The sequence below is a fragment of the Erinaceus europaeus genome, chromosome 15 (assembly GCF_950295315.1).
Source record: "Erinaceus europaeus chromosome 15, mEriEur2.1, whole genome shotgun sequence".
Classification (NCBI taxonomy): Eukaryota; Metazoa; Chordata; class Mammalia; order Eulipotyphla; family Erinaceidae; genus Erinaceus; species Erinaceus europaeus.
In genome coordinates, this window is record NC_080176.1 from 11,228,455 (window position 1) to 11,254,762 (window position 26,308).

At 39.2% G+C, this 26,308-nt stretch overlaps 1 protein-coding gene across 2 annotated transcripts in view; it reads right to left on the bottom strand.

The window, feature by feature from the left end:
* The window catches only part of LOC103107788 (phospholipid-transporting ATPase ABCA3-like), a 48,007-nt gene that overhangs the window by 18,767 nt on the left and 2,932 nt on the right, over window positions 1-26,308 (bottom strand). For both annotated transcript variants that reach the window (XM_060172842.1, XM_060172843.1), the window contains exons 2-15: window positions 24,108-24,281; window positions 22,978-23,153; window positions 21,930-22,064; window positions 18,616-18,745; window positions 15,431-15,585; window positions 14,874-15,029; window positions 13,343-13,553; window positions 10,878-11,028; window positions 8,924-9,022; window positions 7,989-8,160; window positions 6,746-7,049; window positions 5,913-6,162; window positions 5,560-5,764; window positions 4,203-4,425 (exon numbers count right to left, since the gene is read on the bottom strand). In XM_060172842.1, the coding sequence (XP_060028825.1) occupies window positions 4,203-4,425; window positions 5,560-5,764; window positions 5,913-6,162; window positions 6,746-7,049; window positions 7,989-8,160; window positions 8,924-9,022; window positions 10,878-11,028; window positions 13,343-13,553; window positions 14,874-15,029; window positions 15,431-15,585; window positions 18,616-18,745; window positions 21,930-22,064; window positions 22,978-23,153; window positions 24,108-24,281 (2,541 nt within the window). The remainder of the gene's footprint in view (window positions 1-4,202; window positions 4,426-5,559; window positions 5,765-5,912; window positions 6,163-6,745; window positions 7,050-7,988; window positions 8,161-8,923; window positions 9,023-10,877; window positions 11,029-13,342; window positions 13,554-14,873; window positions 15,030-15,430; window positions 15,586-18,615; window positions 18,746-21,929; window positions 22,065-22,977; window positions 23,154-24,107; window positions 24,282-26,308) is intronic.

The following is a 26,308-nucleotide window of genomic DNA, read 5'->3' on the forward strand; positions in this document are numbered from 1 at the left end:
TGCTGGTGTGGCATCTCTCCTGTCCTCTTTTTCTTTCTGTATCTGAACAAAAGATTGACCTGCAGTGGTAAAATCATGGATGCAAGAGGCATATAAAAATAAAAAGTTTTTTTTGGCAAACGCTAGAAGAAGAAGTGAAATGGGTGTCCACACGATATTTTCTTGTAACCCATTTTTTAATTTTTTAATTTGATTAGTGATTTAATCATGATTGACAAGATTGTCGGATAAGAGGGGTAACAGAAACCACAACTGCTTACTTTCCACATTTCTAATCTTAATTGATGAACTAAGGGAATAAAGTAGAGGCATAATAAATAAAGCCTAGGATTCAGCAGTAGTGAACACAGAAAAATTCAGACATGTTTGTGAATAGAAAAGTCTTCTAGCAAACCAGTTGTAGATAATGGAAGTCTCTCCAAAGGGCATATCTGACATAAATAATAACTGAAGTCTAAATTCCTAGAAATATAATATGCTTAATCTACAAACTGTCATTATAGAATTATGATAGTTTTTTCGGAGGAAGAAGTAGCTAGTCTAAAAAAGAATATTCATTTTTTCTTTTTTAAAAATTATTTTTATTGGATAGAGACAGAATCGAGGGGAGGAGAAGAGAGGCAGTGAGACACCTGCAGCCCTGCTTCACTACTCACAAAGATTTCCCCCTGCAGGTGGGGACCTGGGGCTTGAACCTGGGTCCTTGTGCACTGTAGTATGTGTGCTCAACCAGGTGTGCCTCCACAGCCCCTCTAAAGAGAATATTCATATAAGAATCCTGAGTAAGAAAGTTGACACCAAGAAGTGAAACTTTGGGGGTCTGGCAGTAGTGCAGTGAGTTAAGCACACATGGCGCAAAGCGCAAGGACTGGCATAAGGATCCTGACTCGAGCCCCAGCTCCCCATCTGTAGGGGAGTCGTTTCACAGGCGGTGAAGCAGGTCTGCAGGTGTCTATCTTTCTCTCCCCCTCTGTCTTCCCCTCCTCTCATTTCTCTCTGTCCTATCCAACAACGAATGACATCAACAACAATAATAATAACCACTACAAGGCTACAAGGGCAACAAAAGGGGGAAAAAAAAGAAGTGAAACTCTGAATGCCAAAGCCAAGGTAGTTATGCTTTGTGTAGATCTTAATTCGATATAGAGACAAAAAAGTTTATCCAGATTGAAGAAATCTTGATATTTTCCATTTGAACAGGTGAAAAAACTGACACTAATTATGTAGGCTGATGCTGTTTAAAATAATTTTTCATGGTTATATAAAAATCTCTATAGCAGCACTAATATACATATGTCACCCCTGAGAACTTGAAATGTGGTTGTTGTGGTTAAGATTAAATCTTTCATTTCTCAAGATTTTTTTTTTTTTTTGCCTTCAGGGCTCGGCAACAGCAGTACTAATCCACTGCTCCTGGCAGTCATTTTCCCCCTATTTTATTGGATATGATAGAGAGAAATTGAGAGAGGAGGGGAAGATAGAGAGGGAGAAAGATACGACACTTGCAGATTTGCTTCACTGCTTATGAAGCGTTCCCCCTGCAGGTGGGGAGTGGGGACTCAAACCTGGATCCTTGAGCGGGTCCTTGCACTTTGAACCATGTGCACTTAAGTGGGTGTGCCACCGTCCGGCCTCTTCTCAGGATTCTATTTGGATCTTATACAAAACTTTTTCTTCTTTCTCTATACATATACAGCACATATGCATATATATGCTCTATTATTTATTACATATGTTTGCTAATATAACTGAAACTATTACTGCTTAAACACTATGTATAGCGTCATCTTCAGGGCTTCACTGTTCCAGGCTGACTTTTTCAGACACAGAGACAGAGAGACCTGTGGAAACTGGTATGCAGAGTCTTTAAACAAATAAAAATAGAAACATTTTTTGATCCAGCAATAACACTCCTAGGCATATATCCAAAGGACATAAAAACACCAATTCGAAGGGACATATGTACCCCTATGTTACTAGATGCATTATTCACAACAGCCAGTGAATGGAAGAAACATAAGTGCCCATCAACAGATGAATGTATAAAGAAGTTATGGGACATACATTCAACAGACTACCACCCTGTAGTGATAAAATGATGATACGGTATCCTTTGGGACAAAATGGATGGAACTGGAGGGTGATTATGCTTAGTAAAGTACGGAAGGAAACGAAAGACAACTACAGGATGATTTTGCTCATATATGGGACCTAGAGAATTGAAACACCTGATCTTTGCACAAGTCCTTGTGCTTCATACTATGTGCACTTAACCTGCTGCGTCACTGCCTGGCCCCGAGTAAATTTTTCTTATTCCTGTTCTGTTACAAATATACCTCCTAGAACTCTCAGAAGGCTAGAAATGGACCTACCCTATGACCCTGCAATTCCCCTCCTCGGGATAGATCCTAAGGAACCCAACACATCCATCCAAAAAGATCTATGTACACATATGTTCTTGGCAGCACAATTTGTAATAGCCAAAACCTGGAAGCAACCCAGGTGTCCAACAACAGATGAGTGGCTGAGCAAGTTGTGGTATATATACACAATGGAATACTACTCAGCTGTAAAAAATGGTGACTTCACCATTTTCAGCTGATCTTGGATGGACCTTGAAAACATCATGTTGAGTGAAGTAAGTCAGAAACAGAAGGATGAATATGGGATGATCTCACTCTCAGGCAGAAGTTGAAAAACAAGATCAGAAAAGAAAACACAAGTAGAACCTGAAGTGGAATTGGCATATTGCACCAAAGTAAAAGACTCTGGGGTGGGTGGGTGGGGAGAATACAGGTCCATGAAGGATTATAAATGACATAGTGTGGGTTGTATTGTTAAATGGGAAACTGGGGAATGTTATGCATGTACAAACTATTGTATTTACTGTTGAATGTAAAACATTAATTCCCCAATAAAGAAATATAAAAAAATATATATACCTCCTAATCCCTTAAATGATAGTTTACTCCATAGTTAAGGTTCACAAGCTCAAATGTTTGTGGGTGAGTCTACTCCATAACATAGTTCTCTTTGGAGAAATGTGCAAAGATTTATAGACATTTCCTTTCCAAAATATGAGGACTTTTTCTTTCCTTTTTTCCTTTTTTTGAGAATAAAAGCTAAAGAAGAGGCTTTACATTTTATTGAATCTGCTACATTGATGCTAACACTTTGCTAGTAATTATCTTTTTTTTTTTTTTTTGTCCCCAGGGTTATGGCTGGGGCTTGGGGCCTGCACTATGAATCCACTGCTCTTGGAGGCCATTTTTTCCCCTTTCTCCCTTTTATTGCCCTTGTTGTTTATCGGTGTTGTAGTTACTATTATTGTTATCGTCGTGTTGGATAGGACAGAGAGAAATTGAGAGAGGAGGGGAAGACAGAGAGGGGGAGAGAAAGATAGACACCTACAGGACCTGCTTCACCGCCTGTGAAGCGACACCCCTGCAGGTGGGGATCCGGGATCTCGAACCGGGATTCTTACGCCGGTCCTTGTGCTTTGCTCCATGTGTGCTTAATCCGCTGCGCTACCGCCCCCGGCCCCAATTATCCTCTTTTAAAAAGATCATTTATGTGTGTACGTGTGTGAGAGAAGATCAGTGTGCGCCTGAAATATGAGGTGAAATTCCTGAAATATGAGGTGTCAGGGATCAAACTATGTCAAAAGAGTTGTAGATTATTAGGCTCACACCCATCATTATAAAGTGAGGCTTGGGGGTTGGGTGGTAGCGCAGCGGGTTAAGCACACGTGGCATGAAGAGCAAGGATCAGCATAAGGATCCCGGTTGGAATCCCTGGCTCCCCAACTGCAGGGGAGTCGCTTCACAAGCGGTGAAGCAGGTCTGCAGGTGTCTTTCTCTCCCCCTCTCTGTCTTCCTTTCCTCTCTCCATTTCTCTGTCCTATCCAACAATGATGACATCAATAACAACAATAACTACAACAATAAAAAACAACAAAGACAATGAAAAAGAAAATTAAAAAATAAAACTTTTTTTTAAAAAAAAAGGATAAAAATGAAGGATAACACAGCGCCTGGAGGCCCACAGGTAGCCTTAACCCCAACTTACAGCATGTTGATACTTTACCCCCAAACTCAGGCCTTAGTTACCTACTCATGTGTTATAACAGAACTTCATTGTCTATTAATGTTCTCACCCATTTCTATTTATTCTGGGAAAGAGAAATTTTATGAGGCCCATACCTTCACCAAGTTCGAGTGCAGCATCTATAAGGAGAGTAAAAATACCCGAGAAGTAGTTGAACAGAACCAGCATGATGTAGGCAGAAGTACTTTTAGAAAACAGGAAGCTCAGAAGGTACATGAGAGGAATAGCAGAGAAGCCATACAGGGTAAAAATCAGCAAGGTGTCCAAGAAATGATAATCCTTGAGAAATATATCAAAATGGCAGTATTTGAACACTCCCTGAAAGACAGAGAACACAGGCAAAGTGCAAAGTAAATGCACAAAAGGAAAAGTGATTAGAAAAATAAATTAACGAGTTCCACCTTAAATTAGCATAGGAGTATTCACTAATTAAATCAGTTCGCATCTTAGAAAAAAAGTCTTAGCCTAGGAGTATGAAATAAGATTGGTCCACTTCTTTTTTCAGTATTTTTCCCCCCATACTCCTAACTCTCAATTCTTCCAGAAAATATACTATTTACTACTTCCTAGAGAGTGTTTCTCTTAGGATCTTTTCTCAGTATAAATAACTCCCTGTTACCTCAGGCCACCTTTAAGCTAACTCAATACTAGTTTTACATTCCCTTCACACCCACTGATGCTTTCTCCAGTGACATGGCCCTCCTGCATGATGCTGGTGCTCGAACCTGGGGCCCCCTAGATGGAGAGCTATCTCTTAGCCCCCAGTGCAAGTGCTTTTTAAATCAGAGAGAAAAAGACAGGAGCTATAAACAACGAAGAATGCATTAATGTTATGTGCTATAATTAACTGTTATCTTTACTGATGCTGTTTGATCACTTGATGAATTATTGTCTAATATCCTTCCATTTCAGATTGAAGGATTCTTTTCAGGATTTCTTTTCTTTTCTTTTTTTTTCTTTCTTCCTCTTTGCCTCCAGGGTTAGTGCTGGGGCTTGGTGCCTGCACTACGAATCCACTGCTCCTGGAGGTCATTTTCCCCATTTTGTTGCCTTTTGTTATTGTCATTGCTGTTGTTGTTGGATAGGACAGAGAGAAATCGAGAGAGGGGGAGAGAAAGACACCCACAGAACTGCTTCACCGCTTGTGAAGCAACTCCCCTGCAGGTGGGGAGCAGGGGGCTCAAACCGGGATCCTTACGCTGGTCTTTGCTTGTGCCTCGCGCCATGTGTACTTAACCCGCTGTGCTACCACCCGGCCCCCTCAGGATTTCATCTAAGACAGATCTGCTAGCATTGAATGCATTCAGTTTTCTTTTATTTGGGAATATCTAAATTAATTTCTCTTTATTTTATTTTGGAAATAAACCATGAGCTTTATATTCTTGAGAAAATATAGGACTGACTAGATAAAAATTTACCTGGCAGATATCTAGAATTTATTCAACCACTCACCAACAGCAAGCAGCAGGAGATAAAGAAGACAATGAGATCCCACAGCAGAGCAGAAAGCCAGTACACAGAGACATAAACTCCACTCACAAACTGGATGTGCTTTGCTTTAGAGACCCTCTCAGTCACAGTCAGGAGACAAAAGCCACTGATCAAAAAAGCCATGCCAAAATGTATATTGAAGGCCACTTGGTGTCCATCTGTGTTCCTATAGAATAATGAAGCAGCAGAGAGATCAGAAAATAAACACAAATTTCTCTCAGTAGCTATTTTAAAATGTACAAATAAAATTACAAAGGGTGGGGCAAATACATTAGAAAGCACAAAATACTTTCAAATTAAAAAAAATGACATACATGTCAATGTGATCATTTGTTTCAGAACGTGGTTGAGGTTTATTAGAGATTGTTAAGGAAGCGTCAGGACCAGAAACTGACTTGAAAAGGATGTTGTCTACCATTGCCAGGGCCAGAGGTGGTGAATGGTATGCTTGATTGTTGAAGAAAGCTGTGACTATCACTTCCCCTTTCTTCACCTCAATGGAAAATGCAACAATGCATAAGTTAATACACTCTTCATTTTCCAGTAAGTATTTCAGTAGGTTACCTAGATAAGGAAAAGATTATGGTCAATATATCTCAGCTGACTTCTTTGACTCTACCTTCTCCCTTGTAAAGTCTGACCCCCTTGCAGGTGGGGAGCCGGAGGCTCGAATCGGGATCCTTACACCCGTCCTTGTGCTTTGCACCATGTGCGCTTAACCCGCTGTGTTACCGCCTAGCTCCCTCTACTTTAGATTCTTCTATGAAACTGGTGACTAGCAGGATGAGAGTGGCATGAACAGTCATATATACAGGTAAAAGTCAAGAACTTTCCTTTGCAAGTGACCCTACCAAATCTTCACCTAAGAGCAGTCTTCCCTTCTCTCTCTCTCTCTCTCTCTCTCCCCCTCCCTTTCTTCTCTTTTTTCTTTCATTTAATAGAACAGCGTGAAATGAGAAGGAAGGGAGAGGCTGAGAGAGAAGAAAGGGAGAGAGAAAGATAGCTGCAGTACTGCTTCACAGCTATGATGCTTTCCGTCTGTAGGTGGGGGACCTGGGGCTTGAACCTTGGTCCTGCACATGGTAACGTGTCTGTTGTACTAGGTGTGCCACTGCCTGACCCTGAGCAGTCTTTTCCCGAGTCTTACCTTGCACTTCTTTAAGTGTATGTTTTTCAGATTGTAGCGTAATCTTAAGATGTTCTAAGAAAGTCACAGTAAAGTTAGAATTTCCAGAAATGGATAAAGGCACAATGGTTTGACCATATTGATCCAAATTCATTTGTCTGGCATTCTTATCCTCATTAATGTGTGAAAGTCTATCAACCTCTAACAGAAAGGCAAGGGAACCCAGAAACACCATTATCTGCAGTAAGATCAGTTTCCAGTTGCGCCAACTGAACATCACTTTCTTGACAAACATGGCATGGAACTGCTGGTAGTAGAGACAACACTAAAGAAGAGAGAAATAGAACACTGTAATAGCCATAGAGCTAAAGAGGTCATTCATGTTGAAATTCATTAAAATAAACACTTAACAGTTGTAGGGTAGAAGATAAAGTTTATATACTTTGAATAGAATCAAGTATACTGTGATGCACAAAGCAGGGGCAATGTTTGTTCATATAAGGCAACTCAATAAGCTCTGACCTGCTTTGGTAAAGACTGACTGGGATGAAGCTTACTCACTCTTTTCCATATTGTCAATGGTTCTTTCCGTGCTACAGTGTCAGAGCTGAATGATTCCAACACAAATCACATAGGGTTCACAGAGCCTTCAACTCGCTAATCTCTGCTATAAGATATTCAATAAAATGTCTAAGGCCTGGCTTTTGATATAACAGACTCAAAAAGATGATTTTCTGTCGATAACAAGATTCAAGAATACCAGGAACTTTATAGAAGGAATAATTATAATTAGAACAGAAGAAATACTGGCAACACAAAAAGCTTCCCCATTTTGAAAAATCACATATTCTTTGAAAACATTCCCTTATGTGATACAAATTACCATTTCAGAAATTAAAATTTTCAGCATGCTTGATTATAAAAATATCACTCAAATTCAGTTTTAATAAACTAAGAAATTTTTGGTTTTCAATTAGGAATTTTCAAAAAGGAATTTAAAACAGAACAAAAAGCCCCAAGGAACAACAATGTTTACAATAATACACAAGTTAACAAGAATTTAATACTAGAGTTACCTAAAATTAATTACTACTTAGCACCTCTCCTAGGTTTGCATTAAAAAAATTATCAGCTTCTATTAGAGACTTCTTATCTAGTTGGGTCTACAGTGACTGAGACCTCCGTACTTCTTTTGTTAAAGTATTAAAATGTTATCCTGTGCTTTCATGAAATACACACCAGGTTTCTTGGTTAAGATCCTTACCTCAGTGTTATACATAATAGTAGTAGTAGGACTTTCATTCACGGAAGAAGAATCTATTCTGTCATTTCTGGACATACTCTTATTCTGGTTCTTGATTGAGACTTTGCTCATGAGGGAAGGTTGAGTTTGGGTAGCTTGAATGTCTGTTTGTGAATCTTCTGTGTTACTTACTCTACATAAAACAGTACAAAACATTTATTTCAGCTCTATGCCAAAATATCTTGTTTGGAGAATGTGAGTCACTCTCTGTCCTATCGAATAAAATAGAAGGAAAAATAAATAAAAGAATTGTGAGTTGCAACACCCAACTCAGAAGGCTCCTAGGTTTGCTAAACGACTGGTAGAAGCATATAATATGGAGGCAATATGGTAACCAGTAGTAAATGACTCAAACCCAGTCACGGGACTGCTGCCACACTCTATTAAAGGTAGAAAAAGAAGGGTGTATAGTCAGTGTTTCTGGGGGCTGGGCGGTAGTGCAGTGGGTTAAGCACACATGGCGCAAAGCGCAAGGGCCACTTAAGGATGCTGGTTCGAGCCCCCGGCTCCCCACCTACAGGGGGTCACTTTGCAAATGGTGAAGCAGGTCTGTAGGTGTCTATCTTTCTCCCCTCCTCTCTGTCTTCCTCTCTCAATTTCTCTCTGTCCTAACTTAAAAAAAAAGTCAGTGTTTCCTTAGCTTAGACTCATTCAAGTTAAAGACCAATGTTTAATTCATATCTTTATTAAGTTAAAATATCCACTCTCTTGCAAAATGTATTATTTTCTCATTGTTATTAGTGTAAAAGAAATAAAAAGGTCTGACGGGGTTCTCCTCCTCTAGCTCTTAAATTTCTGATGTGTGAAAATCAAAGTTTGGTGAACTTACAAAAGGGCCCTAAGGCATGGCCCTTCCTCCCAAAAGATGTTCACTTTTATTCTGTATTGTTGCTCACCTAAGGAAGACTTCTTCCATGGTAGTGACAGAAATACCAAAGTTAGCTATGCCCAATTCTTTCTGTCTTTTTTCAAGATCAGTAAACAGAACTTCAAACCTGGAGTAAAGTGGAGGCCGGGAGTGGGAAAGAGGAGAAAAGGCTAGTACCAACTTAAAACATTTCTCACATTTATATAATCTTATTCTAAACTGATTATTCCTTAGCAATGTGGGATATGTTGGACAATCTTAACTTAAATGATTATTATAATATCATGTCTTTGGTAAATCAGAAAGATCAGATAAATGTCAACATACTAATAAACTGCTATAGTATTTTTCTTTCTCTTTTTCTTAGTTCTCGGATGCATATGTCATTGGTCTTGAAATAAACTATTAAGAAACACTATATGTTAATAACTCTAGCTATGTGACATGAGTCAACTTAACATACACACATATATTTATAGATTTCTATTTTTAGTAAATCAAAGAGGAAACCCACAATGTAATTAGCAGGAAAAAAGATTCACAAATACAAAATGAATACATACAAAAGTTAGTTGGAGACTTGAGAGAACAGAATTATTTCAACAGACAAGCCATTCTATGGAAAAATAAGGAAATAACATTTCCATTTATGACAAGAAGATAAAAACATCAGTGAATGATATTGTTATACTTTTGTTGATGACTATTCTATTTTCATTTCCATATTTTAGTGTGGTTATCTCAGGTAGAGTTGCTATTTTTTGAGACTTCCATTGATAAATAATTTGACAATCTAGTACAGCCAAATGGTCTATTTCCTCTGTCATTCTTGCTATAAGAAATAACTTTCCCCAGACAATAACCTGGGTCCACCTGCAAATTAGATGTCAGGCAAAGGCAAAAACTAGTAAAGTCATGGGGCCTCTGGAATATACCTAAAACAGACCTCCTAGCTTTTTCCAAAACAGAGACCCCCCAATTTTTATCTGCAAGATTTCTGACTTTAGCTTCATGATTAGTCAACACTTTGTTCTACATTATATCTTTTTTTTTTTTTACTTTTTAAAAATTTATTTATTTCCTTTTTGTTGCCCTTGTCTTTATTGTGGTTGTAGTCGTCGTTGGATAGGACGGAGAGAAATGGAGAGAGGAGAAGACAGAGGCAGGGAGAGAAAGAGAGACACCTGCAGACCTGCTTCACCGCCTGTGAAGAGACTCCCCTGCAGGTGGGGAGCTGGGGCTCGAACCGGGATCCTTATGCTGGTCCTTTCACTTTGCACCACGTGCGCTTAACCTGCTGTGCTACCGCTGGACTCCCTCTACATTATATCTTAACTCTTTTTCAGCCACCAGGTTCCAGATGATACCATGATGTCAACCTGACTTCCTTGGGCAGAGGACCCCACTGTGTGTACTGGAGCCCCACCTCCCTCAGATCCCTGCCCCACTAGGGAAAGAGAGAGACAGGCTGGGAATATGGACCGACCTGCTAATGCCCATGTTCAGCAAAGAAGCAGTTACAGAAGCCAGACCTTCCACCTTCTGTACCCCACCATGATCCTGGGTCCATGCTCCCAGAGGGATAAAGAATATGGAATCTATCAAGGGAGGGGACTGGATATGGAGCTCTAGGGCTGGCCAATGTGTGGAAATGTACCCCACCATCCTATGGTCTTGTCAGTGTTTCCATTCTATAAATAATTAAAAAAACAATTTAAAGAATAACACTTTAGCTCTTTCCCCCTTATCAACTTATTGACACTCTTTCAAAAGCTGGGAGTTGACAAATATTACTCTACCAACTTCATACCGCATGTTACCAACACATTAAGCCAGGAAGCTACATCCACTAGGCAACATCTTTCTCTTCAGTGCAAGTGTCAGCTTTGGTTGCAGTGCACTTTGCTGAAGAAGCTGGGAAAAACAACTAATGACTTCTGCTTATCTACAAATCAATCACTTAGCAATCTCTGGATCTATACCTGTGTGTGTATTCTTTGGGGAGAATAAAAGATAATTCATTTACAGCATTCTTCTCCAAAGTGGCTACTGATATATGACAATGAATCAATTCGGAGATTTCTTCAACATTGCAGTGAGGTTCCTTCACCATGACAATGTGGTATCCCACACCTGATAAAATCCATTCAGAAGAACAAGTAAAACAACTGTGTAGTTACCATATTTTTGTGTGATCACACTTGGATTTCCACAGTTTGGATGAGCTAGAGGGAGATAGGTTTTATAACACATGATTTGATTAAGACTAAGGAGCCTAGTAAAGGCTGTCTTTATATCTTATTAAGGATCAATAATGATCTGGACTATGTGACCAGATAGCACAGGGAGAAAAAAGACTCTACTATTTGGACTCTTAATCTAATAATTGAAATGTGAAGAGAACAAGATTACAAACTAACTTGCCAGTTTTTATTGGAAATATAAAAACTTTCAATATAATGACCCTTTGGAAGTCTTATAAGAGGGCAGGGAGTATATATCCTTTTAGGTGAAGCAAACAATGCAGATATACAGAGTAAGAAGGCTTTTTATTTTTTCAGGTTAAAAAAACTGGACCCATAAATACATTTCCATAACCTCATTCATGCTCAGATTTCAAGTTCTTCTTACATAAAAACTCTGGTCCCATTCACAAGCCACTTGAAGACAATAATGAATAGAATGAAGATGTCACTTTAACACAATCCAATATTGGGCCAAATCCAGATTATACAGGTTTAGTGACTATGATAGTGATCTAATAGACAGCAGAGACTATCCTGAGAATAAATATCACCTATGCTAGTCTCTGATGTTATATTATTTAAAACATCAAGAATTTATAAAGTTATAAAACATCCAAAATAAGCCAGAAAACATGAACCCAGTAATGATGCAAAGATAGTCGGGGAGTCCTGAGATTCCCAAACAGACATGATGGGCCTAGACCTTAAATAAATCCCTCTCCCCAATATTACCAGTCATCTCTATCAGGAACAACAAAACAGACCCCTTTGTGGGCCCCCATAGGACCTTACCCTCAACTTGGATCAACAACTGTAAAGAATGTTCCAGCCTCTGAAGGGAGGATGGAGAACATACTCTATTTTCCACCCGAGGAAGATGGGTCCTGAAATTGGGGCAGCTTGGAACATTCCTACGCATGACCACAGAATGTGAGCTCAGATCTACAGGGATGCAGAGGTCGCATAGGCTCCTAAGCTGAATATGGGCCCCAGTCAGATCAAATTGATGGGGTTTACAGTCAACAATATCTATACACCTTTCCCATATTTGGGAGCTACTATCTTTCCTGATACAGCTTTCTGGTCCTTTTTCCAGCCATGACATCATCTCCCCAGACAGTAACTTGGATCCACCTGCATATCAGATTTCAGGCTCAGGGAAAAAAAAAAAAAAACTAGTATAGTCTGAGTTATTGAGTTCTGGTGGTGGGAACTGTCTGGAGTTGTACCCCTCTTATCCTATGGCTGTGTCAGTGTTTCCTTTTTGTAACTAAAAAAGAAAAAAAGAAAAGATAAATAGAAATTGATAGTTATACTTTACAAGTAAATAAAAAATGTCATTTATAGATTCTGACAATGTAACATCGACACAGATTTACCTGACAGACATTTCAAAACAACCACCATAAAGGGTATGAACAATGCATGAAAGCAGTGATGATTGCAAAGAAATAAAAATCTTAAACAGTAGCAATGACTATTCTATTGTTCTCCTAGAGCTGAGTACAAAAAAGGAATTGAAAAGTCCACTAGAGGAATTTAAAAGCATAAAGTAAAATAGTAATACTGATATAAGATGAGAGTCCAATAAGAAAAAGAGAGGAAGAAAAGGAATTAGAATGTTTATTAAAAAAAAATAATGGCTAGAAACTTCCCAAACTAGGAAAAAGAAATGAACATCAGGTTTAGAAAGTCAAACAACAACACTATCTACTTAAATAGATACAAAGAATTAACATAGAATCAAAAAATCAGGAGAGGGAGAGAGACAGAGAGACACCTGCAGACTTGCATCACTGCTCATGAAGCTTTCCCCCTGCAGGTGGGGACCAGGGGCTTGAACCTGAGTCCTTGAGCACTGGAACATGTGCGCTCAACTAAGTGTGGCATCACTTGCTCCCTATTTATCAACTATCTACCAACCAGTTTCACTAAAGAAAAAAGTTCATCTGAGAAAATTCGTTTTAGTAGAAGCCACAGGGAAGTAATGAAAGTAAAATTTCAATAATGCCATAGTTATACAAGAGTGGGAAATAATTTTTAAGAACTAAAAAATTATTATTTCTAATGGTTCATAGCTGAACCTTAATGTGAGAGAGGGAATCACCAAAGTATGGGGGAAACAGACATAAAAAAAAAACCAGGGAGGATTATTTTATGACATGAATATTCAAACAACAATCAAAAGGAGAGATAGATACCATATAATTTTTTCAAGAAAAGTGAAGAGCCACAGCACCGCAAAGTTCCTTTGACCATGATGGCAATGCGGTCCCCCAGGACGTCAGCTTCATCCATATAGTGGGTGGTCAGTAAGATGGTGCGATTCTGCTTATAATGTTGAAGGAGATCCCAGGTGGCCCTCCGCGAGGCTGGGTCCATGCTAGATGTTGGCTCATCAAGTATCACCACCTAAACACCAGAACAACTCCTTGACCATTGTTAAACATTATGTTCTAGCCGCACTAGGACAAGACCTAGGCTATGTACTAACAACAAAGGACTTACTTTCATTTGCTTTCTCAGCCATTTTTCCAATTAATCTAAGATAGTAAGTGTAGATTAAACTAGAAGTATTGCAATAATCCCAAAGCTGTGATCACTTTATGCCAATTACATTGATAATGTTATTTTTTCCTACTTGGTTTTTACTTTGGAAAGGTCCTTTTAGAATGCTAGATCTGTATCAGCTCTCAGGTTTGTATCAGATGACATTTTAAAAAACAGCTTATTTTAAAAATATTTTAAAATTATTGTTTACTTATTTATTGGCTAGAGATAGCCAGAAATTGAGAGGGAAGGGGGAGAGAGAGAGACAGAGAGACACCTGTGGCCATGCTTCGCCACTCATGAAGCTTTCCTCTTGCAGGTGGGGACCAGGGGCTCAAACCTGGGTCCCTGCACAATGTAACATGTGCATTCAACCAGGTGTGCCATCATCTGGTCCTGTGACATTTTTTTTTTTTGCCTCCAGGGTTATTGCTGGGGCTCGGTGCCTGCACTAGGAATCCACTGCTCCTGGAGGCCATTTTTTTCCTTGTGTTGCCCTTGTTGTTTATCATTGTTGTGATTGTTACTGATGTCATTGTTGTAGGACAGAAAGAAATGGAGAGAGGAGGGGAAGACAGAGACACCTGCAGACATGCTTCACTGCCTGTGAAGCGACCCCCTTGCAGGTGGGGAGCTGGGGGCTCCAACTGCGATCTTTAAGCTGGTCCTTCCGCTTTGCGCCATGTGCACTTAACCCACTGTGCCAGTGCCTGACCCCCAACATTTTGTTTTTAAAGAATTTATTTGGGGAGCTGGGTGGTGGCACACCTGGTTAAACGCACATATCACCATGCACAAGGAGCGGGGACCTGAACCTGCTAGAACACACACATTATCATGCATAAGGACCTGGGTTCAAGCCTCTGGTTCCCACCTGCAGAGGGGAAGCTTCATAAGCGGCGAAGCAGTGCTGCATGCACCCCTTTCCTTTTCCCTCCCTACCTCTCCTTTTCCTATTGAGAGGAAACAAATAAACAAAAAAAGGAGAAACAAACAAAAAGTAGGTAAGGAAAAGAAAAGGCCACTGGGAGCAGATAATTCATTGTGTAGGCATTGAATCCAGTGGCTATACGTAAAAATTAAAACCAGTCGTCACAGGGACATATTTTTAGCACATTCTCTCTTTTCTTTTCCTTTCCTTTCTTTCTTTCTTTTTCTCTCTTTCTTTTTTTTTTCTTTTACCTTGGAGCCCCCTATGAGTGCTATAATGATGGAGAGTCTGCGCTTCATTCCTCCACTCAGTGACTCAGAAAATGCATTACGCTTTCCTAGCAGATTAAAAGTAGACAGCATATGGTCTATTTCCATTGGCCGCATCTTTTGAGGTATTCCTTTTATCTGGAAAGAGGAGACAGAGCTTACATAGTGTTTCTGACTTTATGCTTAGAACCCTTTTACATCAACTCTTTGCTTACAGCATCGGTGGTAACTTTGTCTTTTTTTTTATGCTTAAAGCAAAATTCACCGTAGATAACTATATTTGCAACCTCAAAGAGAACTGCTGTGGCAGGGAGGATTTGGTGGGACTGGGGATTCAGAACTCTGGTGGTGGGAAAGGTATGGGATTATGTCCCTGTTGACATGTAATTCTGTAAGTCAACATTAAATCAATAGTAAAAGTTTAAAAAAGAAAAAAATCATCAAAAAAAAACTTTCAAAATTTTTAGATCGGGATATTGATAGTACGTAAACTGAAGTATATCAATGTAGTGAGGAAATGGGACGTATCTTTGACTCACCACACAATAGAAATGAAGGTGTTCTGAAACTGTCATGTAATTAAACAGTAAGTCCTGTTGGGGACATATGCCCAAGTTTCTCCTGATTTGGACAATATACTTAGAGATGTCATATCCATTAACACAGACCTCTCCACTGGTAGCTGGATAGAGGCCTACATTCAAACAGAGATATAACAGAAGCTTTCATGAAAGAACATCACAAAGACTTCAGAAAATACCAACTGTAATCTTTGGGGTTATGAGACTGGATGGACTTTATATTTTTGCTTGTTTAATTGAATGGTCTAAATTCAATTTGTATGAATGAGTACAAATCACTCAGGTAATAAAAATACTAAAGACTGTTTTGCTAGAATATTCCAGCATTGTCATAGGTCAATTAGCATATGCATTTTTTTTTTCCTCCAGGGTTATTGCTGGGGCTCAGTTTGTAGTGCTCCTGACAGCCATCTTTCTTCACCATTGTTGTTGGATAGGAAAGAGAGAAACTGAAAGAGGAGGTGAAGACCAAGAGGGGGAGAGGAGGACACCTGCAGACCTGCTTCACCACTTGTGAAGCAAACCCTCTGCAGTTGGGGAGCTGGGGGCTTGAATAGGGATCTTTGCGCGGGTCCTTGTGCTTTGCACTATGTCCACTTAACCCAGTGGGCTGCCACCTGGCCCCCAGCATTATGCATTGCTATAACTTGTATACTGCCCTAAATTGTGGTAGACTGTTCTGAAAATTCAGACAATAAAATTGTCACCCTTGAAGAATTTACCTTCTAGATGAGAAAAATGTAAACTCAGTTTTAAAATTTTATTTTTTTTTTAACAAGGGTGCTGGGCAGTGGCACAACTGGTTAAGCTCACATAATTGTCAAGCACAAGGAACTAGTTTGAGCCCTACACCCCACCTACAGGGGGTCCTGTTTCATGAGCAGGAAGCAGGTCTGCTGGTGTCTTTCTCTCCCTATCTCTCCATCCTCTCTGAATTTCTCTCTCTCCTATCTAAAATAAAAATTAGAGAGGAAAAAAATGGCTGCCAGGAGCCATGGATTCACAGTATCACAAAGTGTCACCGAGCCCCAGCGATAAACGTGGTGGCAGTTAAAAAATCTTTATCAATAAAGTTGTGAGTATTAGCTAACTGTGTGGGAAAACATCATCCTAAGCCTTAGATTCATTCATTGTTTCAAAAGTACATCACTGGGACTCAAGAGATTATTCCTTTCGTAGCGTATACACTTTATATGGTGAGTTTGAGCCAGTACAGTACATGGGGAAGCTCTGTGAATGGTGGAGCCATTCTGTGTGTGGGAACCATGAATTGGAAAGGCGTGAAATCCTAGTAGGCAGTAAAGATACACTACCAAAGAAATAAATGGGTTAAAACAAGTATACACTACACGGCAAACGGTTACTTCTCACACATTACATGCTGTCCTACATCTGAATCCACTGTCACGTGTTTCCAAATTTTCATTTTCAAAAATAAATTCCAACTTTAGTTGCATTAAAATGAAATAGTTTTGTGGAGCAACCCTTTCTTTTTTAAAATTTTTTTCCCTTTTATTGCCCTTGTTAATCATTATTGTTATTATTACTGTTGTTGGATAAGACAGAGAGAAATAGAGAGAGGAAGGGAAGACAGAGAGGGGAAGAGAAAGACAGACACCTGCAGACCTGTTTCACGGCTTGTGAAGTGACCCCCTGCAAGTGGGGAGCCGGGGCTCAAACACAGATCCTTAGGCACTTTGCGCCATGTGCGTTTAACCTGCTGGGCTACCGCCCAACCCCCAACCAATCAGCCCCCTGATTACAGTAATTTGAGTCTTCTGGGTTTTTTTTTTCTTGGTCAATATAGCTAAATTAATTGATCTTTACAAAAATAATATTTAGTTTCATTAATTTTCTCTATTTCTTCCTTATTGCTGCTTCCTCTAAACTTAGTTGGCTCTTCTTCTAAAAATGTCTTGAGATGAAAAGTTACAACTATTTATTGGAGAGCTTTATTTTGTAATATAGTCACAACTACAAGTTTCCCTGTATGAACTGTTTTTAGTTGCACCTTTGCAATTCTATAAGTTTTGTTTGAGGTATTATTTTTATTTATATTTATTTTTTTTAAAGATTTTATTTACTTATTAACGAGAAAGATAGGAGAGAGAGAAAGAACCAGATGTCACTCTGGTACATGTGCTGCTGGGGACTGAACTCAAGACCTCATGCTTGAGAGTCTAGTGCTTTAGCCACTGCGCCACCTCCCAGACCACTGTTTGAGGTATTTTTATGTTCTATTCTATGAATTCACATTAAAGGCAGATATATTGGACCAGGGAATTAGCACCAAGTATAGAGCACCAGACTTTTAAGCCCAAGATTCTAAGGTTCCAGGTTCATTCCTTATCACCACCATAAGCCAGAGGTGAGGTAGTGCTCTGATCTGTCTCTAGTTAAAATAATTAAAAAATATTTATTTAAAATTTGATAGGACGGAGAAGAGTTGAGAGGGGGAGGTGAGCTAGAAAGTGAGAGTCAGCTGCAACACTGATTCACTGTTCATGAAACTTTCTCCCTGCAGGTAGGGATCAGGGCCTTAGATCTGGGTCCTAGTACATGGTGATGCGTGCTGTCAACTAGGAGTGATACCACCTGGCTCCCTAACATAATTAATTTTTAAAAGGAACTGTATCTTCTTGGTAGATTGATTTTTTATAATTACAGAATGGGTTTTCTCACCCTCAAAAATTATGTTAATCACAGTATTTATTAGCAACTTAAAATAGATTACTAAACAACTATATATCACTAAAAAGACTAAATCTATTTTTTAAGGGAGTCAGCAGGTCCCTCTCTTTTCATTTATTAATATCTTTATTTATTGGATAGACAGCCAAAAATTGAGAAGGTGGGGGGGGGGAGGAGAGAAGGGGGAGGTGGGAAGAGAGAGAGAGAAACAGAGAGAGAGACAGAGACAGAGACAGAGAGAGATATCTGCAGCACTGCTTCGCCACTCACAAAGCTTTCCCCCTGCAGGTGGGGACTGGGGCTCGAACCCAAGTCCTTGAGCATTGTGACATGTGCATTCACCAGGTGCACCACTGTCTGGCCCCAAAAGACTGAATCTAAACATCAAGAGGATACACATAAGTCTCATACACTTCACGCACAGTATGTGAGGATACGCTCTGAACACGGACCTGAGAGAATGGATAAAGTCGTAGATTTTCCAGCTCCATTACATCCTAGCAGGACAGTGATCTGCCCCTCATAGAAACTCAAAGACAAGTCTTCTATAGCTTTTTTGGTGCTGTTCTGCACATGGAATGTCTGTAGAGAAAAACCTACAAATACTACTTTTATATCTAGTGCTTTGGAAGAATAGCACATTAACTAGAGGAGAAATAACACCATATTAAACAACAACATCTTCTCAAAATGTATTAAGATATAAAAAGAATAATATTTGAAGGCATTAGAAAATTTATTTTTATATAGAACAATTTATTGGGGAAATGTTGATCGATAAGTCTTGTCACAGTGTAGAGTTTGAGAATTTCATAGGAAATCTATAAATATTGCCTGTGTAACCTCATCTATCATCTTTCATTTCACCTTTGCTAATAATGCTGCATTCAGTGCCTTTATTCTAACTGGGAAAACCGCCAACTGAAAACCTGTGCCTAAGACTTGAATGTTCTACAGGTATCTCAGATTTCTTATGTTTAGACTAGCAGTGTTTCTGCTTAAGATGTAACATTCTGGGAGCCAGGCTGTGGTGCAGGTTAAGCACACATGGCGTGAAGCGCAAAGGCTGGCCTAATGATCCCGGTTCGAGCCCCTGGCTCCTCACCTGCAGGGGGTTCACTTCACAGGCGGTGAAGCAGGTCTGCAGGTGTCTGTCTTTCTCTCCCCCTCTCTGTCTTCCCCTCCTCTCTTGATTTCACTCTGTCCTATCCAACAACAACAGCAGCAATAACAACAATTAATTAACAACAACAACAACAATGATGATAACAAGGGCAACAAAAGGGGGAAAAATAAAATAAAAAAGATAAAAAGGTGTAACATTCTAGAAAGAGTATGACTTACTCTCTATCAAACAAGAAGCTAAATAATAAATAATAATCTGAGTCAGAAATTTTCTTGAGCCCACTAACTAGGTGAGAATTCCAGAAAATTAAAATGACTTAAAGGAAGAAACTGCAGATGCCATCAAGATGATGTATAAACACTTGATTATCTGGAACAATGATAAGCATAGAAAAACTAGTTAAGACGATTTTAGCTAATAACTGAAAATCTTAACAACAGTTAGACACCTTCCGTAGATTCTTTACTGCATGTGTAGCAAAAGAACTGCTCAACATCTGACTAATTAAAAATAATGAGCCAGAGTTAGTGCACCATTCTGCTTTAGGGACTCCCGGTGAAAACTGTCAGAGAAACTTAGAGTGAGCAACTAGAAGCTTAGCACCGTCCTGGTGCTTTTTCAAGTCATCATCTGGAGAACCTGAATCAGAATATGCCCCTTCACTGCTTCAACTCTACTTCTTGGTGTTCCATGACTGTTTGGCCTCCATGAAGGTACAACAGAATGCTAAAACCCGTCTTTGAAAGACAGAAGTCTTGCCAGGTGGTAGCGCACCTGGTTAAGCAAACAACTACAGTGCCAAATGACCTGGGTTCAAGCCCCTGGTCTCCACCTGCAGGGGGAAAGCTTCACGAGTGGTGAAGCAGGGTTGCAGGTGTCTCCCTCTCTATCTCCCCCTCCCCACTCAATTTCTCTCTGTTTCTCTCCAATAATAAGTAAAAATAGTAAAAAAAAAAAGAAGTCTCTGCTATGATTGTAGGTGGCATGACTTTGACACAGAACCCTCTAGGTACTGGCTTTGCTTTCTCGTATGAGGCTGACCATAAAATCAGCCTGATAGACGTTTTTCCAGCATGACGCTTCTAATACCATAAGGTATGTAAGGACAATCATATTTAGGCAGCAGCAATGCTTGTACTTAACCCTGGATTTGCTGTAGAGCCCTTTCCTGCTCTGGACTCCACTCAGATCTGGCAATGGTTTGTGTTACTCTACATAGAGATCAAAGAAGTATTTCCTGTGATAGAATCTGTTGCCTGACCTAGTAGGTATTAATCCTTGCTTTTTTTTTTTTTTTGTGGCTGGAGGTTTAAAATATACTTTTTTTTTTTAAATCTTTGGAGAAGATGTATTGTCAGGTCCTCCAGGTCATTAAAATTTTACTGATCAAGTGAGCTCCTGAATACTTACAGGCTTCCCTTGTCTACTTCTCAGAATACATAACAAGGCCTCTATACACTTGCCCTTTCTTATTTTTCTGGCCCCAATCATCAATATCGTGTGGCAGAATGATGCTCTACAAGATAGCTCATGCAGGTTCCTTCGGATATATTATAATAGAGTTTATAGAACTAGATGAATAAATGTATATTGCTGTGGCTCATTTCAATGAATACAAAAATTCAGATCCTCATTTCAGAAGATGATGTAAAATTTGTCAAATCAATGGTCTTGTGTCACGTTCTCAGACTGTGTATATTTGCTGCCACAAGTTAAAGGTACCACAACTGACAAGGCAGCTGTCACTTGATGACGTATTTGCTTGAGTTTGTTGCAGCTTTTTTAAAAAATGTTTTTTCAAGCCCCTGGTCCCCACCTACAGGGGATCACTTCACAAGCAGTGAAGCAGGGCTGTAGGTGTCTCTCTACCTCTTCCTCCCCACTCAATTTCTCTGTCTCTATCCAATAATAAACACAATATTAAAAATCTTTTAATTTACTTACTACTGGATAGAGATAGAGAGAAATTAAGAGAGTAGGGGAGATAGGGAAGGAAAGAGACAGAGAGACACCTGCAGCCCTGCTTCACCACTCGTGAAGCTTTCTCCCTGTGGGTGGGGATTGAGGACTTGAACCGGGGTCCTTGCACACTATAGTGTGTGCTTAACCAGATCTGTCACTGCCTGACCCCTGTAGCAGCTTTATTCCCATCTCCCCAGGATTAATTTGGATGAATTATTCAAGGACCAGAATGGTGAATTATCTGAGGCTATGATGAAGACTGCTACTCATATTGCTCTAATCTCTGCCATTCCCCCAAGAACTAGTTTAGCATTTGTAGTGATGTGACTAAAAATAAATCGAACATGTAGCATACAGCAATGTAGCTGCAAGGAACAGCTACAGCAACATAAATATCAAAATTAACCAACTTTGCATGGGGGGCTTTGGTTTCCACAAGTGATAATTTTAGTAGTTCAAATCAAAATTAGGTACTTTATGGGAGTGCAGTGGGGCTTGAACTGGGATCTTTGTGCCAATCCTTGAGCTTCGCTCTGTGTGTGCTTAACCCGGTGCACTACTGCCCGGCCCCACTTATTGATTTCCTTATTGACACTTTCTAAGATTATTTCTAGCAACATATATTTATAATGAATTATAAATTACAATGCCATCAAGAGAAGAAATGAGAAATAATACCTTGCACAAATGCTTGAGCTCAATACCTGCTACCATGCCAGTAGGTTCAGGTTCGAAATACTTGCTTTCAATGGTCTCATAAAATTGCCTTGATTTATTTTTTTTCATAATTGTTTCCCCACACCAGTAAGAACGCTGAAAAGAGTGGAAGAGAATGAAAATGTGTGATCACTGTAATTGTGTTAAAAATTGCTAGACAATATTTAAATCTGCTATTTTTTATTTTGAGATAGACTGACAAGTTTCTTGGGATTAAATTTGGAGGATAACTGCTATAATTCAAATCTTCAAAGCATAGAAGCAGGCTATTCTATTACTTAATTGTCCAGGAAGGATAAAGGAAAGTCACCCCAAAATGGAACCATAGCAAAAAAAAAAACAAAACACTGTATACTCTTCTACCAGGTCTTCTTATCTTAGCGACACATAAGTTAATGCCACCAAGAAAAAATAGACTGAAAAGTACAAAAACATAACTACATTCCCGCTCCCCCCTACCCCCAGTACCCTACGGTTCTAAGAGAGTTGTCATGGTCAGTGAAATAAAGTGAATGGTGGGTGTCTAGTCATAGCAGATAAGTAAACCTCTTCCTCTTAGTATCTCTAAACCCAACAAATACAATTTTTCTTTTTTTCTTTTTACCAGAGCACTGTTCAGTTCTGGCTTATGGTAGTGCGGGGGATTGAACTGCAGGCCTCAGGCCTGAGAATCTCTTTGCATAACCATTATACTATCTCCCACCCACCCCAAATACAATTTCTTTATGCCAAAACTCAATCTTTTGTGTTTGCAAGAGATGGACTACTCATAAATTGCTCGGGATTTTAGGCAATGATGTACAGAATATGTTTATGTATTTTGGAGGCCTTACACAAATTAGGAACAGGCTGGTGAATTAGTATGTCTAGAGTAATTAGAATGACTTACTCACCCGATTCACTGATTCAGTTATATAGAACAAAATGAATTCATGGTGGCTTTTATAGAAATTATAAGACAGGTTCATGAAGATGTGGCCGTCTCAATAACAGAAGCATTACAACTCACCAGCAAGAAAAAGTTCCATGGCTTGGACACACCATACTGTCCTGGAAAGACAGCTTCTATATACCAGGTCACAAGGCCATACAAGAAACCGTCAAGTAAAAACATTCCTAATATATAGGCAAAGACAAAGTTGTCCACTTTGGTTGAGAAAAGGTTACTCCATTTAACTCCAACTTCTAAAAGTTAATAGGAAATGTTTAATTTAGATGCTAAAATAAGGCATCTGTATGAAAACTGAAGAACAAAGAAATAGCATCTATTAATATTTTGCAGTGATTCCTCCTAGATCCAGCTATTTTTTATATTAATAAGTACTTGAGAGAACTGAGTAAATGCTTATGTAAGATGATTCCTACTATTTCACAAGGAAAAAAAAATCAGTAATGAGTGAAACAAAAATAAATGACATGAAAAACTGGGAAAATAAGCTAAATAGATCTACAGGCTAAGATGGTGGCTCCTCTCTCTATACCCCTCCATCCTCTTGCTTAATGTTCACTGGAAGGTGTAATTTTGGAGAAAACAATCACTGAAAAGTTTAGATGGATAATGACTACAGAATACAAGAAACATTTCCGCACAAGTATTTATTTCATGGATAGAAAAAAGAAAGAAGTGGGGGCTGGGAGGTGGCGCACTGGGTTAAGTGTAAGTGCAAGGACATGTGCAAGGATCCCAGTTTGATCCCCCGGTGACCCTCCTGCTGGTGGGCCGCTTCACAAGTGGTGAAGCAGGTCTGCAGGTGTCTCTCTATCTCCCCTCTTTTCTCAATTTCTTGCTGTCCTAGCCAATAAAATACACACACACACACACACACACACACACACGCACACGCACACGCACGCACACACACACACGCAATGAAGTTACTAAAAAGCAGGACTTCCTCCTCTAACCACTAAAAGCACTTCCTCCTCTACCTAACTAAGTAGAGGGTTACAGCTTCTGAAGATTCAAGAAAAGCTCAAGACTTATAGTAAATTTTGGGAGAGAATGTGAAAGGACTCATGTAGCATAGGTGGAGTTATAAGATGCCATACATTTTTGAAGGACAGTTTAGCAATATCAATTAATGTCCAAACTGTAACTATCTATTACATCATGTCAAAATTTACAAGTTAAATACATACTTGTCATTTCTGCCCTGACAAGGAATCTAGCTCCCAGTACCATTGCAATATTTGAGCTGAGACAGGCAGCCAGCTTTTGGATGAATGTTGTCTCTGCATAGTTTGAAGTGATGATGTTAGCTGGAAGGTAGGCAAGAAGATAAAGGAAACATCCAATTGGAACAGCAAAATTTACTGTAAAGAAGGAAATTATGGTCACTTTAAGCAGTTAGGATAAATTTTTAAAAAATATTTATTTCCTTTTGTTGCCCTTTTTGTTTTATTGTTGTAGTTATTATTGTTGTTGTTATTGATGTTGTTGTTGTTGGATAGGACAGAGAGAAATGGAGAGAGGAAGGGAAGACAGAGGGGGAGAGAAAGACACTTGCAGACCTGCTTCAAAGATTGTGAAGTGACCCCCCTGCAGGTGGGGAGCCAGGGGCTCGAACCAGGATCCTTATGCCTGTCCCTGTGCTTTGAGCCACCTGTGCTTAACCCACTGTGCTACCGCTCAACTCCCAAGAATAGATTTAAAACAATATAGTTTTATTATCAGAAAATACCAAAGCAATAACATAAAAATAGAATTTTTTTTACTATTTTTTTTTTTTTACTATTGCTTCCCCAGTCTGCTCTACAATACTTGTACATAAAAGTACACAAAAGGCTGAAATCAAACATTTGAGAAACTAATTTTTCTGGAATTTATCATTATATATTATTCATACTGTTCATGTTAGCTACTGATGGAAAATGTGTTTATTATCACTTAGCATCAAAAGTGTAAATGTAAAGACTACTATTGGCACAATCAGAAAATACGTTGCTTTTCCAGAATAATGTCATGTTACTTGTGATAAAGAAAAATACCTCAAGAAAAAAACTAACAGAAATATAAAACTGTTGTCAGAAGAGGTGCGTACAGTTTAGGATACTAAGAGTTGCAAAAAAAGTGACTGCAATAAAACAGTGAAAAGAATATTTTCTTAAAACATGGAAATAGGCAGAGAGGGGGAGTCAAAGAGGTGACAGCAGTAAAGTTTCCTTTAAAGTAGTGGGGGTTGGCTTTGAATTTGGGCTGTATTTATAGCAACGCAGCACACTGCTGAACAGGTTTTTTTTCTTACATTTATTTATTTGTTTAACCTTTTGTTGCCCGTTTTTTATTGTTGTAGTTATTATTGGTGTCGTCATTGTTAGATAGGACAGAGAGAAATGGAGAGAGGAGGGGAAGACAGAGAGGAGGAGAGAAAGATAGACACCTGCAGACCTGCTTCACCACCCGTGAAGTGACTCCCCTGCACGTGGGGAGCCGGGGGCTCGAACCGGGATCCTTACTGCCTGTCCTTGAGCTTTGCACCATGTGTGCAGGACATTCTTTTTTAAAAGTATTTTTATTTATTTTTATATTACAGAATTACATGTTGACGGGGTTTGAATCCACACCATTCCCACCACCAGAGTTCTGAATCTTCACTCTCCCCACTGCAATCCACCACAGTTCTCCTAAAGTTGTAAACATAGGCTGACCAAAAAGGACATTCATTTTTTTTTTTAAAGAATTCATTTATTCATGAGAAAGCTAGGCAGAGAGAGAAAGAACCATCATCACTCTGGTACATGTGCTGCTGGGGATTGAACTCAGGTTGAGAATCTAGTGCTTTATCCACTGTGCCTTCTCTTGGACCAAAAGGACATTCTTTTTAAGCAATCAACTGGCCTCATTGGATGCCAAAACCCAGCATCCAAATGAATAGTGGATATCATAAGGTGCATCATCTTATCTCACTATTAGGTGTGTGTGAGTCTTGCTTTCCCTTTTTTTATCGAATTCCGCAAAGGCCTCACCATCAACTAGGACATCTATGTACTAATCAGCTTGTGCTATTTGTATGCAGTTAAGCTTTTGAAGTAGTAATGTGTGCGGTCAACTGGGTGGCCAGTGCCAGTTCCGATCTGATAACTGTTAACGATGCTTGGACGTCTTATTTAAATCATTTTTGTGCACAAAACTCCACAATCCTAAAGTCAGTGTAAGTAGTAGACACACAGTAGGGATCTATTCTTTAAGCGGAAGGATCTTTTTTTTTTTTTTCAGTCAAATTTTGTTACAGTCTTCTTTGTCACCTTCACATTTCCCAGAATCAACATCAGGTACTGACAGAATTTAGTGCCTTCAGTAGAATATACAGAAACTATCTCAATCTTACGCCTTTGTGGTG